This window comes from Oncorhynchus masou, unplaced genomic scaffold, assembly GCF_036934945.1.
Source record: "Oncorhynchus masou masou isolate Uvic2021 unplaced genomic scaffold, UVic_Omas_1.1 unplaced_scaffold_2478, whole genome shotgun sequence".
Classification (NCBI taxonomy): domain Eukaryota; kingdom Metazoa; phylum Chordata; class Actinopteri; order Salmoniformes; family Salmonidae; genus Oncorhynchus; species Oncorhynchus masou.
In genome coordinates, this window is record NW_027008931.1 from 1,247 (window position 1) to 20,764 (window position 19,518).

General features: G+C 45.3%; 1 protein-coding gene across 1 annotated transcript in view; it reads left to right on the top strand.

The window, feature by feature from the left end:
- Positions 1-285: 285 nt before the first annotated feature.
- The window catches only part of LOC135533586 (unconventional myosin-IXAa-like), a gene marked incomplete at its 3' end in the record, with an annotated part of 62,747 nt that continues 43,514 nt past the window's right edge, over positions 286-19,518 (top strand). The window contains exons 1-5 of the mRNA XM_064960874.1: positions 286-550; positions 7,291-7,388; positions 7,867-7,993; positions 9,416-9,505; positions 16,516-16,643. Of these exons, the coding sequence (XP_064816946.1) occupies positions 443-550; positions 7,291-7,388; positions 7,867-7,993; positions 9,416-9,505; positions 16,516-16,643 (551 nt within the window). The remainder of the gene's footprint in view (positions 551-7,290; positions 7,389-7,866; positions 7,994-9,415; positions 9,506-16,515; positions 16,644-19,518) is intronic.

Consider the following 19,518-nt stretch of genomic DNA (forward strand, 5'->3'; position numbering starts at 1 on the left):
ATTGAGTGTGTGTGTGCATTGAGAGAGTGTGTGTGTGTGTGCATTGAGAGTGTGTGTGTGCATTGAGAGTGTGTGTGTGCATTGAGTGTGTGTGTGTGCATTGAGTGTGTGTGTGTGCATTGAGAGTGTGTGTGTGTATTGAGTGTGTGTGTGTGTGTGTGTGTGTGTGTGTGCATTGAGTGTGTGTGTGTGCATTGAGTGTGTGAGTGTGTGTGTGTGTGTGCATTGAGAGAGTGTGCGTGTGTGTGTTTGTGGGCACTGAGTGTGTGTGTGTGTGTGTGTGTGTGTGTGTGCATTGAGAGTGTGTGTGTGTGTGTGGGCACTGAGTGTGTGTGTGTGTGTGTAGGATGGGCCCCAACTCGACGTCTAAATATGACTCCATTCCCTCTACTAACTGTCCCTTCCAGTCCCATGTGTAGAGTGTGTGTGTGTGGTGTATGGAATGCTGCGCTGCCTAACCCTAACCCCATCTACTCTACCTTTTAACCCTCTCCAGATGACAAAGAAAGTCCTGAGACTGCACTGGGAGAATTACTATGAGAGCGAAGCGGTCAGTATACATCTCTCTGGGCGAGACTGTGTTGAGTGTTCACCAATCACCTGTAGGAGTTTTGATTATCAAAACTAATAATCACTGGCTTCTCCCTCACAACTTCATTGTCCTCACAAGTGCGTGTGCCCTGTCACATTCTGTGCACTACCACACGCCTTTCTCCTTGCTTTTCCCTTTTGTTGTTGTTCTTCCTGGTTTGGGGTGTGTCCACTTCCTCAGTTGTGTGTTGCCTGTCCCAGTCTCTGTTCCTTCGATCTCTGTTCTGATCTTCTGGTTGGATTATTTTGGTCGTTGACTTGATTGATTAGATGGAAACATATTCTGATTGGCTTATTTGGTCGTTGACTAGATGGAAGAATAGTCTGTAAACCAGGGGCCTCCAAACTCTGTCCCGGAGAGATACTGGGTATGCAGGCGTTCGCTCAAGACAAGCTCTAACACACCTGACTCATTAAGACGTGGTTCAGATGGAAGAACAGCTCAAACACACCTGACTCATTAAGACGTGGTTCAGATGGAAGACCATGATCAGTTCATGATTTAAAACAGGTGTCTTAGTGCTGGGCTGGACAGTCAGTATCTCCTGTACCAGGAGTTAGAAACCCCTTATCTATGCCTACTGTACCCACTAGAGGTCGACCGATTAATCGGAATGGAATGGCCGATTAATCAGGACCGATTTCAAGTTTTCATAACAATCGGAAATCCGTATTTTTGGGAGCCAATTTTTTCATTTATTATTATTATTATTTTTTTATAACTTTTATTTAACTAGGCAAGTCAGTTAAGAACACATTCATATTTAATGATGGCCTAGGAACAGTGGATTAACTGCCTTGTTCAGGGGCAGAAAACAGATTTTCACCTTGTCAGCTCGGGGAACCAATCTTGCAACCTTACAGTTAACTAGTCCAAAGCAATAACGACCTGCCTCTCTCTCGTTGCACTCCACAAGGAGACTGCCTGTTACGCGAATGCAGTAAGCCAAGGTAAGTTGCTAGCTAGCATTAAACTTATCTTGTAAAAAAACTATCAATCATAATTACTAGTTAACTACACATGGTTGATGATATTACTAGATATTATCTAGCGTGTCCTGCATTGCATATAATCTGACTGAGCGGTGGTAGGCAGAAGCAGGCGCGTAAACATTCATTCAAACAGCACTTTCGTGCATTTTGCCAGCTGCTTTTTGTTGTGCGTCAAGCATTGCGCTGTTTATGACTTCAAGCCTATCAACTCCCGAGATGAGACTGGTGTAACCGAAGTGAAATGGCTAGCTAGTTAGCGCGTGCTAATAGCGTTTCAAACGTCACTCGCTCTGAGCCTGCTCTGCATGGGTAACGCTGCTTCAATGGTGGCTGTTGTCGTTGTGTTGCTGGTTCGAGCCCAGGGAGGAGCGGGGAGAGGGATGGAAGCTATACTGTTACACTGGCAATACTAAAGTGCCTATAAGAACATCCAATAGTCGAAAGGTTAATGAAATACAAATGGTATAGAGAGAGATAGTCCTATAATAACTGCAACCTAAAACTTCTTACCTGGGAATATTGAAGACTCATGTTAAAAGGAACCACCAGCTTTCATATGTTCTCATGTTCTGAGCAAGGAACTGAAACTTTAGCTTTCTTACATGGCACATATTGCACTTTTACTTCTCCAACACTTTGTTTTTGCATTATTTAAACCAAATCGAACATGTTTCATTGTTTATTTGAGGCTTGTTTATTTGAGGCTAAATTGATTTTGTATTATGTAATGTATTATATTAAGTTAAAATAAGTGTTCATTCAGTATTGTTGTAATTGTCATTAAAAAATAAAAATTTAAAAATAAACGGCTTTTTTTGGTCCTCGAATAATCGGTAATCGGCATTGAAAAATCATAATCAGTCGACCTCTAGTACCCACCTTAGTGAGGACGCTACTAGTACAGTATGCCTACCACACACACACACCGGTACCCTGGGTCACCACTCACTCAGCCATGAACCAGTGTTAATATTAATACAGGGAACCTGGAGTATCCTGGTCAGAATCCGCCAACAAACACTTTTGGCAGATTGAATGAGAGCATGGCGATAAGCAGCCATCCAAACATTCCCCTGTTTGCCCCGGTACTTGTTGACATAGCCTCACAGTAGCTGACCCGTGACCCCCCCGTGTTTGTGTGTGTGTCACAGGCGGCCTGTGGCACCTTAATTAGGGAGGACAGACTCATGGTAATGGCTGGAATGGAGTAAATGGAATGTTATCGAACACATCAAACACATGGTTTCCATTTATTCCAGACATTATGAGCCTGTACTCCCCTGGCCTGCTACCTGGGCACAGACAGTGGAGGCAGGGTAGCCTAGTGGTTAGAGCGTTGGACTAGTAACTGGAAGATTGTAACTGGAAGTTCAAACCCCTGAGCTGACAAAGTACAAATCTGTCGTTCTGCCCCTGAACAGGCAGTTAACCCACTGTTCCTAGGCCGTCATTGAAAATAAGAATTTGTTCTTAACTGACTTGCCTAGTTAAATAAAGGAAAAATATATATATATATATTTTTTTTAAAGACAGTCACTGACTCTCAACCACAAGGGAGGATCAAGGTCACCTTCTGTTGGGCTATGTCAACAAGCCTGGCTACAGGTGTCTAGGTTGGGGTGTGCTGATACAGCCTGGCTACAGGTGTCTGGGTTGGGGTGTGCTGATACAGCCTGGCTACAGGTGTCTGGATTGGGGTGTGCTGATACAGCCTGGCTACAGGTGTCTGAGTTGGGGTGTGGCTGGCTACAGATGTCTGAGTTGGGGTGGGCTGATACAGCCTGGCTACAGGTGTCTGAGTTGGGGTGTGCTGATACAGCCTGGCTACAGGTGTCTGAGTTGGGGTGTGCTGATACAGCCTGGCTACAGGTGTCTGAGTTGGGGTGTGCTGATACAGCCTGGCTACAGGTGTCTGGGTTGGGGTGTGCTGATACAACCTGGCTACAGGTGTCTGAGTTGGGGTGTGCTGATACAGCCTGGCTACAGGTGTCTGAGTTGGGGTGTGCTGATACAGCCTGGCTACAGGTGTCTGGGTTGGGGTGTGCTGATACAACCTGGCTACAGGTGTCTGGGTTGGGGTGTGCTGATACAGCCTGGCTACAGGTGTCTGAGTTGGGGTGTGCTGATACAGCCTGGCTACAGGTGTCTGAGTTGGGGTGTGCTGATACAGCCTGGCTACAGGTGTCTGGGTTGGGGTGTGCTGATACAGCCTGGCTACAGGTGTCTGAGTTGGGGTGTGCTGATACAGCCTGGCTACAGGTGTCTGAGTTGGGGTGTGGCTGGCTACAGGTGTCTGGGTTGGGGTGTGCTGATACAGCCTGGCTACAGGTGTCTGAGTTGGGGTGTGCTGATACAGCCTGGCTACAGGTGTCTGAGTTGGGGTGTGCTGATACAGCCTGGCTACAGGTGTCTGGGTTGGGGTGTGCTGATACAACCTGGCTACAGGTGTCTGAGTTGGGGTGTGCTGATACAGCCTGGCTACAGGTGTCTAGGTTGGGGTGTGCTGATACAGCCTGGCTACAGGTGTCTGGGTTGGGGTGTGCTGATACAGTCTGGCTATTCCAGGTGTCTGAGTTGGGGTGTGCTGATACAGCCTGGCTCAGGTGTCTGGGTTGGGGTGTGCTGATACAGCCTGGCTACAGGTGTCTGGGTTGGGGTGTGCTGATACAGCCTGGCTACAGGTGTCTGAGTTGGGGTGTGCTGAACAGCCTGGCTACAGGTGTCTGAGTTGGGGTGTGCTGATACAGCCTGGAAAAGGTGTCTGAGTTGGGGTGTGCTGATACAGCCTGGCTACAGGTGTCTGGGTTGGGGTGTGCTGATACAACCTGGCTACAGGTGTCTGAGTTGGGGTGTGCTGATACAGCCTGGCTACAGGTGTCTGAGTTGGGGTGTGCTGATACAGCCTGGCTACAGGTGTCTGGGTTGGGGTGTGCTGATACAGCCTGGCTACAGGTGTCTGAGTTGGGGTGTGCTGATACAGCCTGGCTACAGGTGTCTGAGTTGGGGTGTGCTGATACAGCCTGGCTACAGGTGTCTGGGTTGGGGTGTGCTGATACAACCTGGCATGAAGTGTCTGTGAAACAGACTTGCCAATCTGGAAATATACCTTTCATTTCCCCCTGCAGTGTGTGTGTGTGTGTGTGGTGTGTGTGTGTGTATTCCTCTGGAGAGGATGCCATTTCCTTACCAGCTGATCTCTATCCACACATTCTGCCCTCCTGGTGTTGTAAGCAGTCATACCATCTGATTCACACACTCATCCACCAAGGGTCACCTCAAAGCCAAAGTTATTCAGACGTTTTCACACGTCAAAGTACTCGAACTGTATGTTCCATGATGAGTCCAAAAAGACCATCTGTTGTGTACAGTAGATCCCACTATAAATCAAGCCCTGATGACAGGGAAGGATCGGCACCATCTTATGTAATCATTTCAGTTGCTGCTTATCTTTCTCATTTCCTATGACCTTAAAGCAGGGGTGGTCAACTCCAGTCCTCCAGGGCCTGATTGGTGTCACTCTTTTCTCCATCTCTAACAAACACAGCTGGTCAATCAAATCTCATTCTAAACTGAAGATCATGATTAGGTGATTATTGGAGTCAGGTGTGTTAGCTGGGACTGGGGCAAAACTGTGCAGCCAATCAGGCCCCTGAGGACTGGAACTGCCTACCCCTGCCTTAAAGGGATACTTGGGGATTTTGGCAATGAGGCTCTTTATCTATACTGAACTAAATATAAACACAACAATTACAAAGATTTGACTGAGTTACAGTTAATATAAGGAAATCGGTCAATTTAAATAATTTCATTAGGCCCTAATCTACGGATTTCACATGACTGGGAATACAGATATGCATCTGTTGGTCACAGATAACTTAAAGTTAGTAGCGTGGATCAGAAATCCAGTCAATATCCGGTGTGACCACCATTTGCCTCATGCAGCGTGACACAACTCCTTCACATAGAGTTGATCAGGCTGTTGCTTGTGGAATGTTGTCCCAATCCTCTTCAATGGCCGTGTGAAGTTGCTGGATATTGGCGAGACTTGGAACACGCTGTTGTACACCTCAATCCAGAGCATCCCAAACGTGCTCAATAGGTGACTTGTCTAGTGAGTATGCAGGCCATGGAAGAACTGGGTCATTTTCAGCTTCCAGGCATTGTGTACAGATCCTTGCGACATGGGTCCTTGCATTATCATGCTGAAACATAAGATGATGGTGGCGGATGAATGGCACGACAATGGGCCTCAGGATCAAGGTATCTGTCTTTTCAAATTGCCATCGAAAATATGCAATTGTGTTTGTTATCCGTAGCTCATGCCTGCCCATACCATAACCCCACCGCCACCATGGGGCACTCTGTTCACAGCGTTGACGTCAGCAAAACACTTACACGTGGTCTGTGGTTGTGAGACCGATTGGCCATACTTCCAAATTCTCGAAAACAACGTTTGAGGCGGCTTATGGTAGAGAAATTAACGTTAAAGTCTCTGGCAACTGCTCTGGTGGGACTTTCCTGCAGTCAGCATTCAAATTGCATGCTTGTGGATACAATTTACATTTTTTGCTAGCATGCTAGCGGAACATGTTGCTAGCATTGCTTGATAGCATCATCTCGTGCAACTACCTTTAACTTCCTTCATACTGGACACAGAGACATAAAAATGGTATCCACTTGTTCATCTGACTCTGGGGAAGTAGATAAAGGGCTTCATTGCCAAAAACCTGAAGTGTCCCTTTACCATGCTGCAATTTAGCTGCTATCATAACTCTTCTGTATGTTGGTCAACGGACAAACAAATGAATGATACAGCTACATGTAGTTTTATACTGTACAACCTTATTAAATCATGGCCATTTTACAATACAGTGCACCATGTCTCAGTATTTAATACCAATCATAGTTCAGCTAGGACAGATTCTATAGTCTTGGAACAGGTTGTCATTACTGTCCTTTGCATGTAATCATGGAGTTGGATGTCCTAGTTGATTTAACTCTGGGACTGAAGCCAGGTGAATTAAACCTGTTAAAGAGAACATGCTGCCTGCAGGGCTACACACCACAGGGGGGTGTATGTGCGTGCACCTCATTAGAAGCCTCATTGTGTCCCTCATTGTACCTGGATACCCAAACTCTCCTCTTCCATACTGTTTTCTCTCCACAGCCTTCTGTTCAGCACTTTCCCCTGCAGACCCTGTAAAGGCCCTTTCCCCTGCAGACCCTGTAAAGGCCCTTTCCCCTGCAGACCCTGTAAAGGCCCTTTCTCCTGCAGACCCTGTAAAGGCCCTTTCTCCTGCAGACCCTGTAAAGGCCCTTTCCCCTGCAGACCCTGTAAAGGCCCTTTCCCCTGCAGACCCTGTAAAGGCCCTTTCCCCTGCAGACCCTGTAAAGGCCCTTTCCCCTGCAGACCCTGTAAAGGCCCTTTCCCCTGCAGACCCTGTAAAGGACATTTTCTCTTATGTTAGGGTACAGTATGTAGTGTTGGTGATGGCACAGTACTGGCTAGTACAGCACCTACTGTATCCGCTCAGTTGAGCACACTGGGCTGACTTACTGTTTGGCAGTCGCACTGATTTTGTGCTACAGTTGCAGTGTTGTTTGATTCAAAATGGCTACCATGTGGTATGCCATTATGTGGTAAAGCCAAAATGGGTGCCATATGGACACTGATAACACCTGGTCTCCTGTCATTGGCCCGTGCAGGACTGCTTCACAGTGGAAGGGGAGGACCTGAAGCATGACTTTGAGAGACTGCAGCTGGCCATGGAGATGGTGGGATTCCTGCCTGCCACGCGCAAACAGTGAGTACACACACACACACTAAATCTCAGTGCTCAGTGTACGCACACTGACACATACACTGAAATTACAAACACAGGCAAAGGAATCATCGTCACAGGTAAATTACCAGGATACACTGTCCAAAAGCTCGAGCCAGGTTTCTGTGTTGAAACGAGCCAGGTTTCTGTGTTGAAACGAGCCAGGTTTCTGTGTTGAAACGAGCCAGGTTTCTGTGTTGAAACGAGCCAGGTTTCTGTGTTGAAACGAGCCAGGTTTCTGTGTTGAAACGAGCCAGGTTTCTGTGTTGAAACGAGCCAGGTTACTGTAACGAGCCAGGTTACTGTAACGAAACGAGCCAGGTTTCTGTGTTGAAACGAGCCAGGTTTCTGTGTTGAAATGAGCCAAGTTTCTGTAACGAGCCAGGTTTCTGTAACGAGCCAGGTTTCTGTAACGAGCCAGGTTTCTGTGGTGACACAAGCCTTGTTTACTGTCCCACAGGATATTTTCTCTGTTGTCGGCCATTCTTCACCTGGGGAACATCCGCTACAAGAAGAAGACCTACCGAGATGACTCCATTGACATCTGCAATCCAGAAGTCCTACCTACTGTCTCAGAACTGTTAGAGGTAAGCCTGGTACTGTCTCAGAACTGTTAGAGGTAAGTGTGTTACTGTTGAAATTATTCCTTATTATGTTTACATTTGACATGTTCGTTATTTAGCAGATGCTCTTATGTGAGACAACCACGTATCACAGCCATAGTCCATTTCTTCTCATTAAAGGAGCTATCAACCAAGTCGGTGCTCATAAGAAAATACACGTGTGAGTTAAAGTTCAAGAAAGGCAAGGCTTTATATAACTGTATTTTTAATTTTCTTGTTTTATAATGGATACAACAGAAGTTGATTGAATGAGACCTACGTAGTGTGGAAATCTATTCTTAAAATGTGTTCCCAAGCCCTTTGTTTCTCTGAGTCGGGATGTTTTCAGATGCTTTTGCAGTGACGTACTGTACTGTGCGCAAGGCTTGTCAGTACCAAGACACTCGGTGGAAAATTTCATTCCTTGGTTAGGAATTTGGTTTGCATGCAGCGTATAATTACATCATTTCTAATTCTGTCATCCGTCTACAAATATTCTGTAGGCACAACACTATTTTTCTCTCCCTGCCTCAGTTTATGAATGATCGTTTTTCCAGTGAACATGTGCTGTGAAGGGACAGAAGTCAGGACTTATAAGGGCAGATGTATTTTCAGAATACTGATCCAACCATCGTTGAGGTTTGCAGGAAAGCAACAGGAGCAGCTAGTGGCTAAGGAACATGGCTTGTGCTCATGTGAAAGAACATATGTTCCCCAAATGGGTTGGGTCAGAGTCAGTCAAGCATCTTACAGATAAATGGAAATTCATTTTAAAATAATGTTAAAATAATAGATAAATGAGATGTGTAATGATTTATACAGCTTACTTGTGATTTAACATATGAGATGGTTTGTAAATCTGTATTTAAGTACCTTCAGATAAAGTGTTTCTGTGATTCCTCCACTAGCGTTGCACAATTCCTGGAACGTTCACTAAATTCCCTGGCTTTCCCGATATCCCGTTTTGTAAGATTCCCAGGAATGAGGAGGAAATAAAGCAGGAAATCTGGAATCCTACAACCAGGTTTTCTGTTAAACCAGGGAATTTATTGAACGTTCCAGGAATATTGCAACCCGAGTTGGGACCTAGTCTCCATCCAAGAGGAGTGCACTGTGCTGGGACACAGCCTCCACTCTGCCTCTTCTCCCCTCTAGTTCCAGGATGTTAATTGGATAGTGCAGGCCGCTGGCCCTCTTCAATAACTAGGAATAAGTCTTTCTCATGACCGTGAGTGCCCGTCCCACTAAACATAGCAGGGCACATACCCACCCTCATTACCTAAACATTCGGCTGAATGAAAGCTGTTGTAGGGCTTGCTGTGTGTACAGAAGAAGAATGGGCTTTGTGTTTCTGAAACAGAAATTGCTTTCAACTGTGAAATTAATTGTGGTCTCTTTTCTGTACAGGTCAAGGAGGAGATGCTATTTGAAGCCCTGACGACGAGGAAGACCATGACAGTGGGAGAGAGGCTGATCGTGCCCTACAAACTGGCTGAGGTGAGACCAAGTCAACAGCACAAACCTGAAACTCATCCCAAACATTCTCAACCCTTAGTGCAACGAAGAGGCACAGTCAAATACTCCCCATTACCTCAAGATGTACCATTCCTTAACCCAATCCCAAAGTATTCTTGAAAATTTGATCGTCAAGACATATTGCATTATTCTGCATTGGTAAATGCTAAGGAATAGTAGGCACCCTGCCTATCTAAATAACGATATAGGGGAAACACTGGGTCCCAGTCCCAGGGCAGGCTGTGAAGGAGCTGGAGTCAGAGCTGGTCTGTTTGTCAGTATCTGTCGTCTGTCTGTCTGGTTGGGTGTGGATAGTTGAGGGATCAGATTGATGTCTACAGTGGGGTAGGCCATGGTGGATGTCAGGGCCGTTAAAAGGGGTCTGCTCTGCAGGGCCAGCGGAACTCACAGCTACACACACACACACACACACACGCACGCACGCACACACACACACACACGCACGCACGCACGCACGCACGCGCACATGCACTCATACACCACATCTGTCATTTTGACCTTTGAAACACTGAGTGGGAAGTGGCTGTGTGTAGAGCTGTTAGTTCCACTGGCACTACTGAGCAGACCCCCTTTAATGGGAGTGTGCTTGTAGCCATGCAAACACCTAGATTTTAAGTTCACTAAAAAAGTATCCTTGAAATGTGCATCCGCATTGCAAGTCAGCCTTACACCAAGCTACTGAAAAAAGTCCCTTTTGAGAAAGACTGCCACAGCTCTCAATCCAATGGCACAAGTTCCTTTTCCTCAACGCTAGTCCACAAAGGCTGCAGCATCAGAGAGCTGCTTAGTTTGTTTACAGAAACCAGAGAGGGATTCTCTGAAAACAAACACACTACGGCCAAGACTCAGCTGAAAGACTGACCAACAAGCTCACAAGGTGGAAATCAAAGGCCTATTATTTTTAGTATAATTGCATATTATTTTTTGTTATTTTACACCTACAGTATGCCCACATGTTGGATGGGTATTTTATCTAAATCTTTTCTACAAAGTCTATCCTTTTCTACCTCCCCAACAAGCATGTGGCTATGCCATATCACAGCATACAACAAACTTCCTCACTACACAACACTTTAATAATCCACAAAACCGCTACTTTATCAACCATATAACGCAAAACACAGCTACGCCCTCGTTCCAGCTGTTTAGGAGCCATTTTATATATGAACAAACAGTGTTGATTGTTCTGGCAGCTCTTTGGGTGGTCCTTTCTGTAAACATTGTTGTAACAGTTGCAACAGTGAACTTTTACTCATTCGCCCTGTAGTCTCAACTGGTATTTTACTACTTGAAAACTCAAGTACCATGGATTTGTTTTCTCTCTAATTGTGACTCACCACCTGGATTCAGTCTTATGGAGGAACATTTGAAATGGTGTTTTTTACAGAGCTACAAAGTGGTATATCATAAACTGTATTTGAGGAACAATGGGAAAGTAATTCTCCTTTGAAAGTTGATGAACTTTTGTCGCAGAGCATTGTTCACACCCTCTTAAGCTTTTGCCCCACCCATCTCATTTTTGCTCTCGGAGCGCATACTTAACGCTCTGGCCGATAATTTGTTTACCTATGGATAACATGAAAACAGCCTAACCAGCTCTACTGGCAACAATTTCATTACGCTTTTTTGCAGACTGACACCGGCCATATTCAACGGGTGTTGTACACTTGTCACGTAACGTTAGCTAATGAGTCAGCCAGCTAACGTTAGCTAGCTAAACCACAATGAACAGTGCCAACAATGCCACAATGCGGGGAGCTAAACAACCAGATTCAATGTTCGCTAGCGAACATTAGGCTCTAACTCGAAAAGCAAACGGCTCTGGGATACGGATAATAACGTCAGCTGGGGAGCCAAAATTAGAAATGTGTAATGTCTGAAAATGTAGCTAGCTATTTTACCTGTATACATCATCATGCATGATGGACGCGTCTCCCTGTCAGGAATGCCATGCCATGGTTGCCCTGAGTTTGAAGGTGTAATCTGGAGGTGTTTTCGCCATCTCTTTATCTGTCATACTCTAATTACATTGATTTCAAAACTTGATCCTCCCGGAGGTGGAGAGCAACACATATGCAGCTCCACTACACAATACATAAAAAAAAAAAAAACCCGTTCAACAGGATTACCAACACAGACTGACGAGCTCAAATAGACAGAAGCCTCCTATATGGCAGACCAATCCGAACTCATCTCTCGGCATTTCCAGCCCACTTATAATCTCAGCCAATCATTTGTGGTTTAACTTCTGTGGTTTAACCAACAAGGCTCATAATTTAACAATTGCATTTACAGATGGCATACAAGTTTGTTATTAAGGCACATGAAAGCTCACATTTTTGACAAGGCATTTCTGCCAAAAAATGCTTTTTGAAAAAAAAAATGTTTACGTTGAAGCGGCTCTCCTGTGAAGTCGTGACTTGCGACATATGCCTTGTTTCCTGGATTAGGTCTTATCCATTTTGTTATTGAGATATTTAAAAGATTGATGCTCACCGGAATGTTCTGAATCCAACTTCCTTTAAATAATGAAAAGGCCTCTCACTTTTGAAGACTCTTGCTAGCAATATAAATAGCATTTTGTATGATCTTTGGGAGTTGCTAGGCAGATCTTTTTGTAGTCGCTAAAAATAAAGTAGTAAATTATGTAAAAGACAGTCATTTCAACTTTTGCTGGACCGTTGTATAATGGCATGTTTTGCGCAAAAGTAGACATCTGAAGCTCTGCAGGCACTCAGTCACGTTTTTGTGGGGACTATCTCACCTGGTTGATTAATGGACATTCAGGCATGGCAACAGAAGATGACAAACAGCCCTTCACTGTCTGTCATGGTAAGTTAATGACTCCTAATAATTATTATTATTTATAACATTTTTAAAACACTTTTTTCATTATACAGAATAATCTTGAAGTGCACAAATACAAAACAAAGGGGACAAGGACACTTCAAGGAACCCAGCTGACACTACAGGGACAAGGTCACACCAAGGACAAACCCAGCTGACACTACAGGGGACAAGGACACCAAGGAACCCAGCTGACACTACAGGGGACAAGGACACCAAGGAACCCAGCTGACACTACAGGGGACAAGGACACCAAGGAACCCAGCTGACACTACAGGGGACAAGGACACCAAGGAACCCAGACACTACAGGGGACAAGGACACCAAAGAACCTACAGGGGACAAGGACACCAAGGAACCCAGCTGACACTACAGGGGACAAGGACACCAAGGAACCGAGCTATCAACAGAAAGCCTTCCTAAAGAGAAACTTTGTTATGTTATTAAAACTTATGTTACACGTTTCGTGTCTGTAGTCGATATACTGTAGTCAATTGTGAAATTGCCCGTTTTGCACATCGTACTTAGATCAGTAATAATTTTGTGTGAAAACGTCCTCTAGTACTTTGCTATTACACCATCTCTCTCACTCACTCACTATTTCCATTTCCTTGTAAAATACATTGTCTCATTCCTTGACACCTCTATGCTATCAGCTGCCTATCCTCAGAGGGGTAATGTTTTCATTGGTGTCTGTTCTACAGTAGATTGGATTGGTAGTGCCTCTGTCACTCTGATGGTCATTAGGCAGACTAATGTCATTAATCATGACCAGTAGAGGTGCTGCTGGGACGTAATACAGGGTGTCAGCCCAGGACTCGCCTCCTGTGGCCACCTGCTGAAGCCCCATTGCCACGCCACAAGTTACAATGCTGTGCTTGAAAGATATTAACCAGACATGGAGCGCTGATCTAAGATCAGGTCCCCCCTGTCCATGTAATCGTATTCATTCTGATCAAAACAACAACACTGATCCTAGACCAGCACTCCGACTCTAAGACACTTAATGAATATGGCCCTGCCCACGGATCTCCTGGGTCATGTTCGTTAGGCACGTGAAACGGGGAGGGCACTACCTTAGTGTATCTAATAAGAACTTTAGTGTTTTCATTTCGGAGTTGGACATAAGACGGGGACAGAGGACTGACGTGACGGGGACAGAGGACTGACTGACCGGACGTGACGGGGACAGAGGACTGACTGACCGGACGTGACGGGGACAGAGGACTGACTGACCGGTGACGGGGACAGAGGACTGACGTGACGGGGACGGACTGACGGGGACAGAGGACTGACGTGACGGGGACAGAGGACTGACTGACGGGGACAGAGGACCGGACGGGACAGAGGGACAGACATGACGGGGACAGAAGTCTGACGTGACGGGGACAGAGGACCGATGGGGACAGAGGACTGGGAACATGACTCAAGTCTTTGTCATATGTCTAATATTCATCCATGTTACTATACTCAGCAAAAAAAGAAACTTCCTCTCACTGTCAACTGTGTTTATTTTAAGCAAACGTAACGTGTAAATATTTGTATGAACACAACAAGATTCCACAACTGAGACATAAACTGAACAAGTTCCACAGACATGTGACTAACATAACTTGAATAATGTGTCCCTGAACAAAGGGGGTGTCAAAATCAAAAGTAACAGTCAGTATCTGGTGTGGCCACCAGCTGCATTAAGTACTGCAGTGCAGCTCCACCTCATGGACTGCACCAGATTTTCCAGTTCTTGCTGTGAGATGTTACCCCACTCTTCCACCAAGGCACATGCAAGATCCAGGACATTTCTGTGGGGAATGGCCCTAGCCTTCACCCTACCATCCAACAGGTCCCAGACTTGCTCAATGCGATTGAGATATGGGCTCTTCGCTGGCCATGGAGAACACTGACATTCCTGTTTTGTAGGAAATCCTGCACAGAACGATCATTATGGCTGGTGGCATTGTCATGCTGGAGGGTCATGTCAGGATGAGCATGCAGGAAGGGTACCACATGAGGGAGGAGGATCTCTTCCCTGTTCCGCACAGTGTTGAGATTGCCTGCAATGACGACAAGCTCAGTCCGATGATGCTGACCATGACGGACCCTCCACCTCCAAAATCGCCGCTCCCAGACCATGACGGACCCTCCAGCCTTTTTGCCAGTTCTGTCTGGTCCAGAGCTATTTTGCATCCTCCGCCTTACAACAGGCCTACACAACCCAAGCCAAGCCGCACTGCACTTCACGCTGATTACCCTGGGCATCTTTTTTTTTTCAAAACAGTAGAAAGGCCTCTTTTCGGGCGCATGACCAACCCTGTAAGGTGTTAGTGTCTTAACAACTGCCAGTTCATTAACCGCACCAATGTGTCGGAGGAAACACCGATGAACGCCTAGAGACCTGGTAACACAGCATGCACTGTCGGAGGAAACCCTACCCGCCACAGGAGTTGATGAGACAAGGATATCCCTACCGGCCAAACCCTCCCTAACCCGGACAACGCTAGGCCAATTGTGAGTCGCACCATGAACCTCCCGGTCGAGGCCGGCTGCGACAGAGCCTGGGCTCGAACCCAGAGTCTCTGGTGGCACAGCCTTAGACCACTGCGCTGCCCAGGAAACAGTTTTTAAACTATTTACAATGAAGATCTGTGAAGTTATTCGGATTTTTACGAATTATCTTTGACAGAGTCCTGAAAGAGGGACGTTTCTTTTTTTGCTGAGTTTACTTCCATCGGATACTTCCATCAGACTATGTAATCAACTTCACTTGTGTGGATTTCCTGCTTTAATTATGCAATGTTCCTAACATCTGGGCCCCGTCGGGTTTGGCTTCAAACAAATAACTAATAAACAAAATCAAGATGCATTTGTTGCTTGTTTTTCTACATTGACATAAAACGCCACATGCAACATTCTTCAAGGAAATCAGCCACCTCCGACGTCGTTTTTAGAGAATTTGGCAGTACCACGTGTAACCACACCAGCCCAGGACCGCCACATCCGGCTTCTACACCTGCGGGATCATGTGAGACCAGCCACCCAGACAGCTGATGAAACCAAGGAGTATTTCTGTCTGTAATAAAGCCCTTGTGGGGAAAAACCTCTTGTGGGGAAAAAGTGGCCTAATGCATTTATTTCTGATTGTCTGTGATATTTCATTTAGCTCCCCAGTGGGTGTGCCTTGGTCCCTTAAAGATTTGATGTACTAAAATGCATTTATTTCACTTGATCTGATGTAAATGTTTTAAAATCATAGTAATTGTTGCATGTGGCGGTTTTTATATTTTTGTTCAGTATATATTGGAAGAGATTTATCCTTGTTTGATTGCAAGGTAGAAAAACAAGCAACAAATGCATCTTGATTTCTAGATGTTTATTAGTTATTTGTTTGAAGACAAACCCGATGGGGCCCAGATGTTAGGAACATTGTATAATTAAAGCAGGAAATCCACACAAGTGAAGTTGATTCCATTGTCTGATCAAAATGTTTAGGGTATTCCATGCTTACCTAACTGATCACCCATGGCACCAGGGCCCGTGTTCACAAAGCGTCTCAGAGAAGGAGTGCTGATCTAGGATCAGTTTTGTCTTTTTGATCATAATGAATAAGAGGAGGTTCTGATCCCGGATGAGCACTGCTACTCTTGAGATGCTTTGTGAATATGGGCCCAGGTCTTTCACATTCAATCTTTTGAGGTCAGTAGTAACACGGATGAATAGCGAGGTGCAGTAGCTCACTAGTAACACGGATGAATAGCGAGGTGCAGTAGCTCACTAGTAACACAGATGAATAGCGAGGTGCAGTAGCTCACTAGTAACACGGATGAATAGCGAGGTGCAGTAGCTCACTAGTAACACGGATGAATAGCGAGGTGCAGTAGCTCACTAGTAACACGGATGATGAATAGTAACACGGATGAATAGCGAGGTGCAGTAGCTCACTAGTAACACGGATGAATAGCGAGGTGCAGTAGCTCACTAGTAACACGGATGAATAGCGAGGTGCAGTAGCTCACTAGTAACACGGATGAATAGCGAGGTGCAGTAGGTCACTAGTAACACAGATGAATAGTGAGGTGCAGTAGCTCACTAGTAACATGGATGTGTGGTTTTGTATGTTCCTGCAGGCGGGCACGGTGCGAGACTCCATGGCCAAGTCCCTGTACAGCGCACTGTTTGACTGGATTGTGTTCCGGATCAACCACGCACTGCTCAACAACCGGGACTTGGAGGAGAGCGCCAAGGTAAGACCAACGTGACTGCTATCATGCTTTGTTACAACATACATATGTCTGCTTATAATATATCCATGTCATGCGTTGATGACATGCTCACCTCTCCACTTCATTAAGATTAAGATCACTTGATTGGTCAATTTCAAGGTCCAACTAAAAGGTTACTTCCTTCCACTTTTAACCCAACCTCTCCGAAAGACACGCATACATACAGTGGTGGGGGAAAGTACCCAATCGTCCTACTTGAGTAACAGTCTAAAAGTATTTGATTTTAAATATACTTAAGTATCAAAAGTGCAAGTATAGACCATTTCAAAGTCCTTATATTAAGCAAACCAGACAGCATCATTTTCTTGTTTTTTTTTAATTTACGGATAGCCAGGGGCACACCGACACCGCCAGATCAGAGGCAGTAGGGATGACCAGGGATGTTCTCTGTTTAGTGAGTCTGCCAGATCAGAGGCAGTAGGGATGACCAGGGATGTTCTCTGTTTAGCGAGTCTGCCAGATCAGAGGCAGAGGGATCAGGGATGTTCTCTGTTTAGTGATGCCAGATCAGAGGCAGTAGGGATGACCAGGGATGTTCTCTGTTTAGTGAGTCTGCCAGATCAGAGGCAGTAGGGATGTTCTCTTAATAAGTGTGTCAGATTGCACCATTTTCCCGTCCTGCTAAGCATTCAAAATGTAATGAGTACTTTTGGTTGTCAGGGAACATTTTATGGAGTAAAAAGTACATTATTTTCTTTAGGAATGTAGTGAGGTAAAAGTTGTCAAAAATGTAAATAGTAAAGTACAGATACTTAAGTAATACTACTTAAACTACTTAATAATACTACCAAAACTACTTAAGTAATACTTTAAAGTATTTTTCCTTAAGTACTTTACTGCATACATATACATATTATGGGGAGGTGTGGGGGGCTGCCACACTGGGCACCCAGGGAGCTGTTGTTGGGGCAGTTAAGTGCCTTGCTCAAGGGCACAACATTTACCCTCCTTTTGCCAGCTCACCTCCTGCCAGATTGGTTTCCATCGGACTCGGGATTCGAACTGGCAACTCTCCGGTTGCAGGCTCACCTCTCTAAGGCTACCCGACGCTCACCTCTCTAAGGCTACCCGACGCTCACCTCTCTAAGGCTACCCGACGCTCACCTCTCTAAGGCTACCCGACGCTCACCTCTCTAAGGCTACCCGACTTCACCTCTCTCAGGCTACCCACTCTCTAAGGCTACCCGACGCTCACCTCTCTAAGGCTACCCGACGTCACTCTCTAAGGCTACCCGACCTCTCTAAGGCTACCCGACGCCACCTCTCTAACCTCTCCGACGCCACCTCTCCGCCCAGAATAACTGTCTTTATGCTTCTGGTACAGGTGTTCAAATAGAGCGTGAACACCTTGGCAGAGACGAGCTGTTTTATTGATTTAATAAATCATAGTATGAACCTCCTTCTGGAATCAGTGACATCAGTGGTTTTGTTCAAACAGCTTCAACCTTGTTTTCCATTATGCGCGTCTCAGGGTCTTTGGTAACCTTCCCAAACATCCTTGTCAGTTAGACTTTCATGTTGAATCCAACACTACTTTTTTTGTTTTGGCATTGTCAAAAAGCAGATTGTTAATTGATGGATTTCACCCTCCTGGTATCCCTCACAGATCTTTTCCACTCGGAGTGCTGGACATCATTATGATGGATGGTTACCTCCTCAACCCTCATTATTGGATGGGACTACCCTCATTATATGATGGAAACAACATTATGATGGATGCAGTTCTGCATCAACCCTCATTATGATGGATGGATGTTACCTCCTCAACCCTCATTATGATGGATGGATGCTCCAACACTACTTGGAATCAGCAACCCTCATTATTGGAATGTTACCTCCTCAACCCTCATTATGATGGAGGTAAGGCATTTGATGGCATTCCTACACCCTTTCAGTACTAAATTATGATGGACTTATCCACAATGCACTTACATGGAAGTTCAACATTATGATGGATGGTGTTCTCCTTACCCTCATTATGATGGATGGCAAGCTCCTCCAGTGGGTTATGCATTAATAGGGTTTATTATGGGGCTGTTACCGCCTCAACCCTCATTATGATGGACTCACCTCTTCAACCATCTGACTGCTGATTATGATGGATCTATCTTACCTTCCTCAACCCTCATTATGATGGATGGATGTTACCTCCTCAACCCTCATTATGATGGATGGATGTTACCTCCTCAACCCTCATTATGATGGATGGCTGTTACCTCCTCACGCCTCATTATGATGGATGGCTGTTACCTCCTCAACCCTCATTATGATGGATGGCTGTTACCTCCTCAACCCTCATTATGATGGATGGATGTTACTTCCTCAACCCTCATTATGATGGAGGTGTGTTGGTGTTTACTGACTGGATTGGAGAGAAAGGTTGTTTCGGTCATGATCAGCTTTGTAGGTAAACGTCATGTTTAATCACGATTGTCCTTTAGTACTTTTAGGCTGCATTCACACAGGCAACCCAATTCTGATATTTTTTTCAATCTTTTTTAAAGGTAATCTGCTTGGTCAAAAGACAAATTAGTGAAAAAATAATAGAATGTGTCTGCCTGTCTAAATGAAGCCTTAGTGAGTACAACTGAAACTGATTGGAGAGTTCCTTTTAACAGTACCATCTCAGTAATGACACATACTGTATTTGCTCAAGGAGGCCTCCTGTACAAAGGCACCCATCCATAAAGTCACTGCCTTCATTAACCTCCATGTTAAAAATTAGCCACAGCTTTTGAACATGTACAGCACTCACTCAACTTCTAAGAGGGTTTGTTTGCTTCATGCTTTGGTGAGGTTGGGCCATTGCATCATGCTACTAGTGAAGTGTTGGAGCTCAATCAAGAC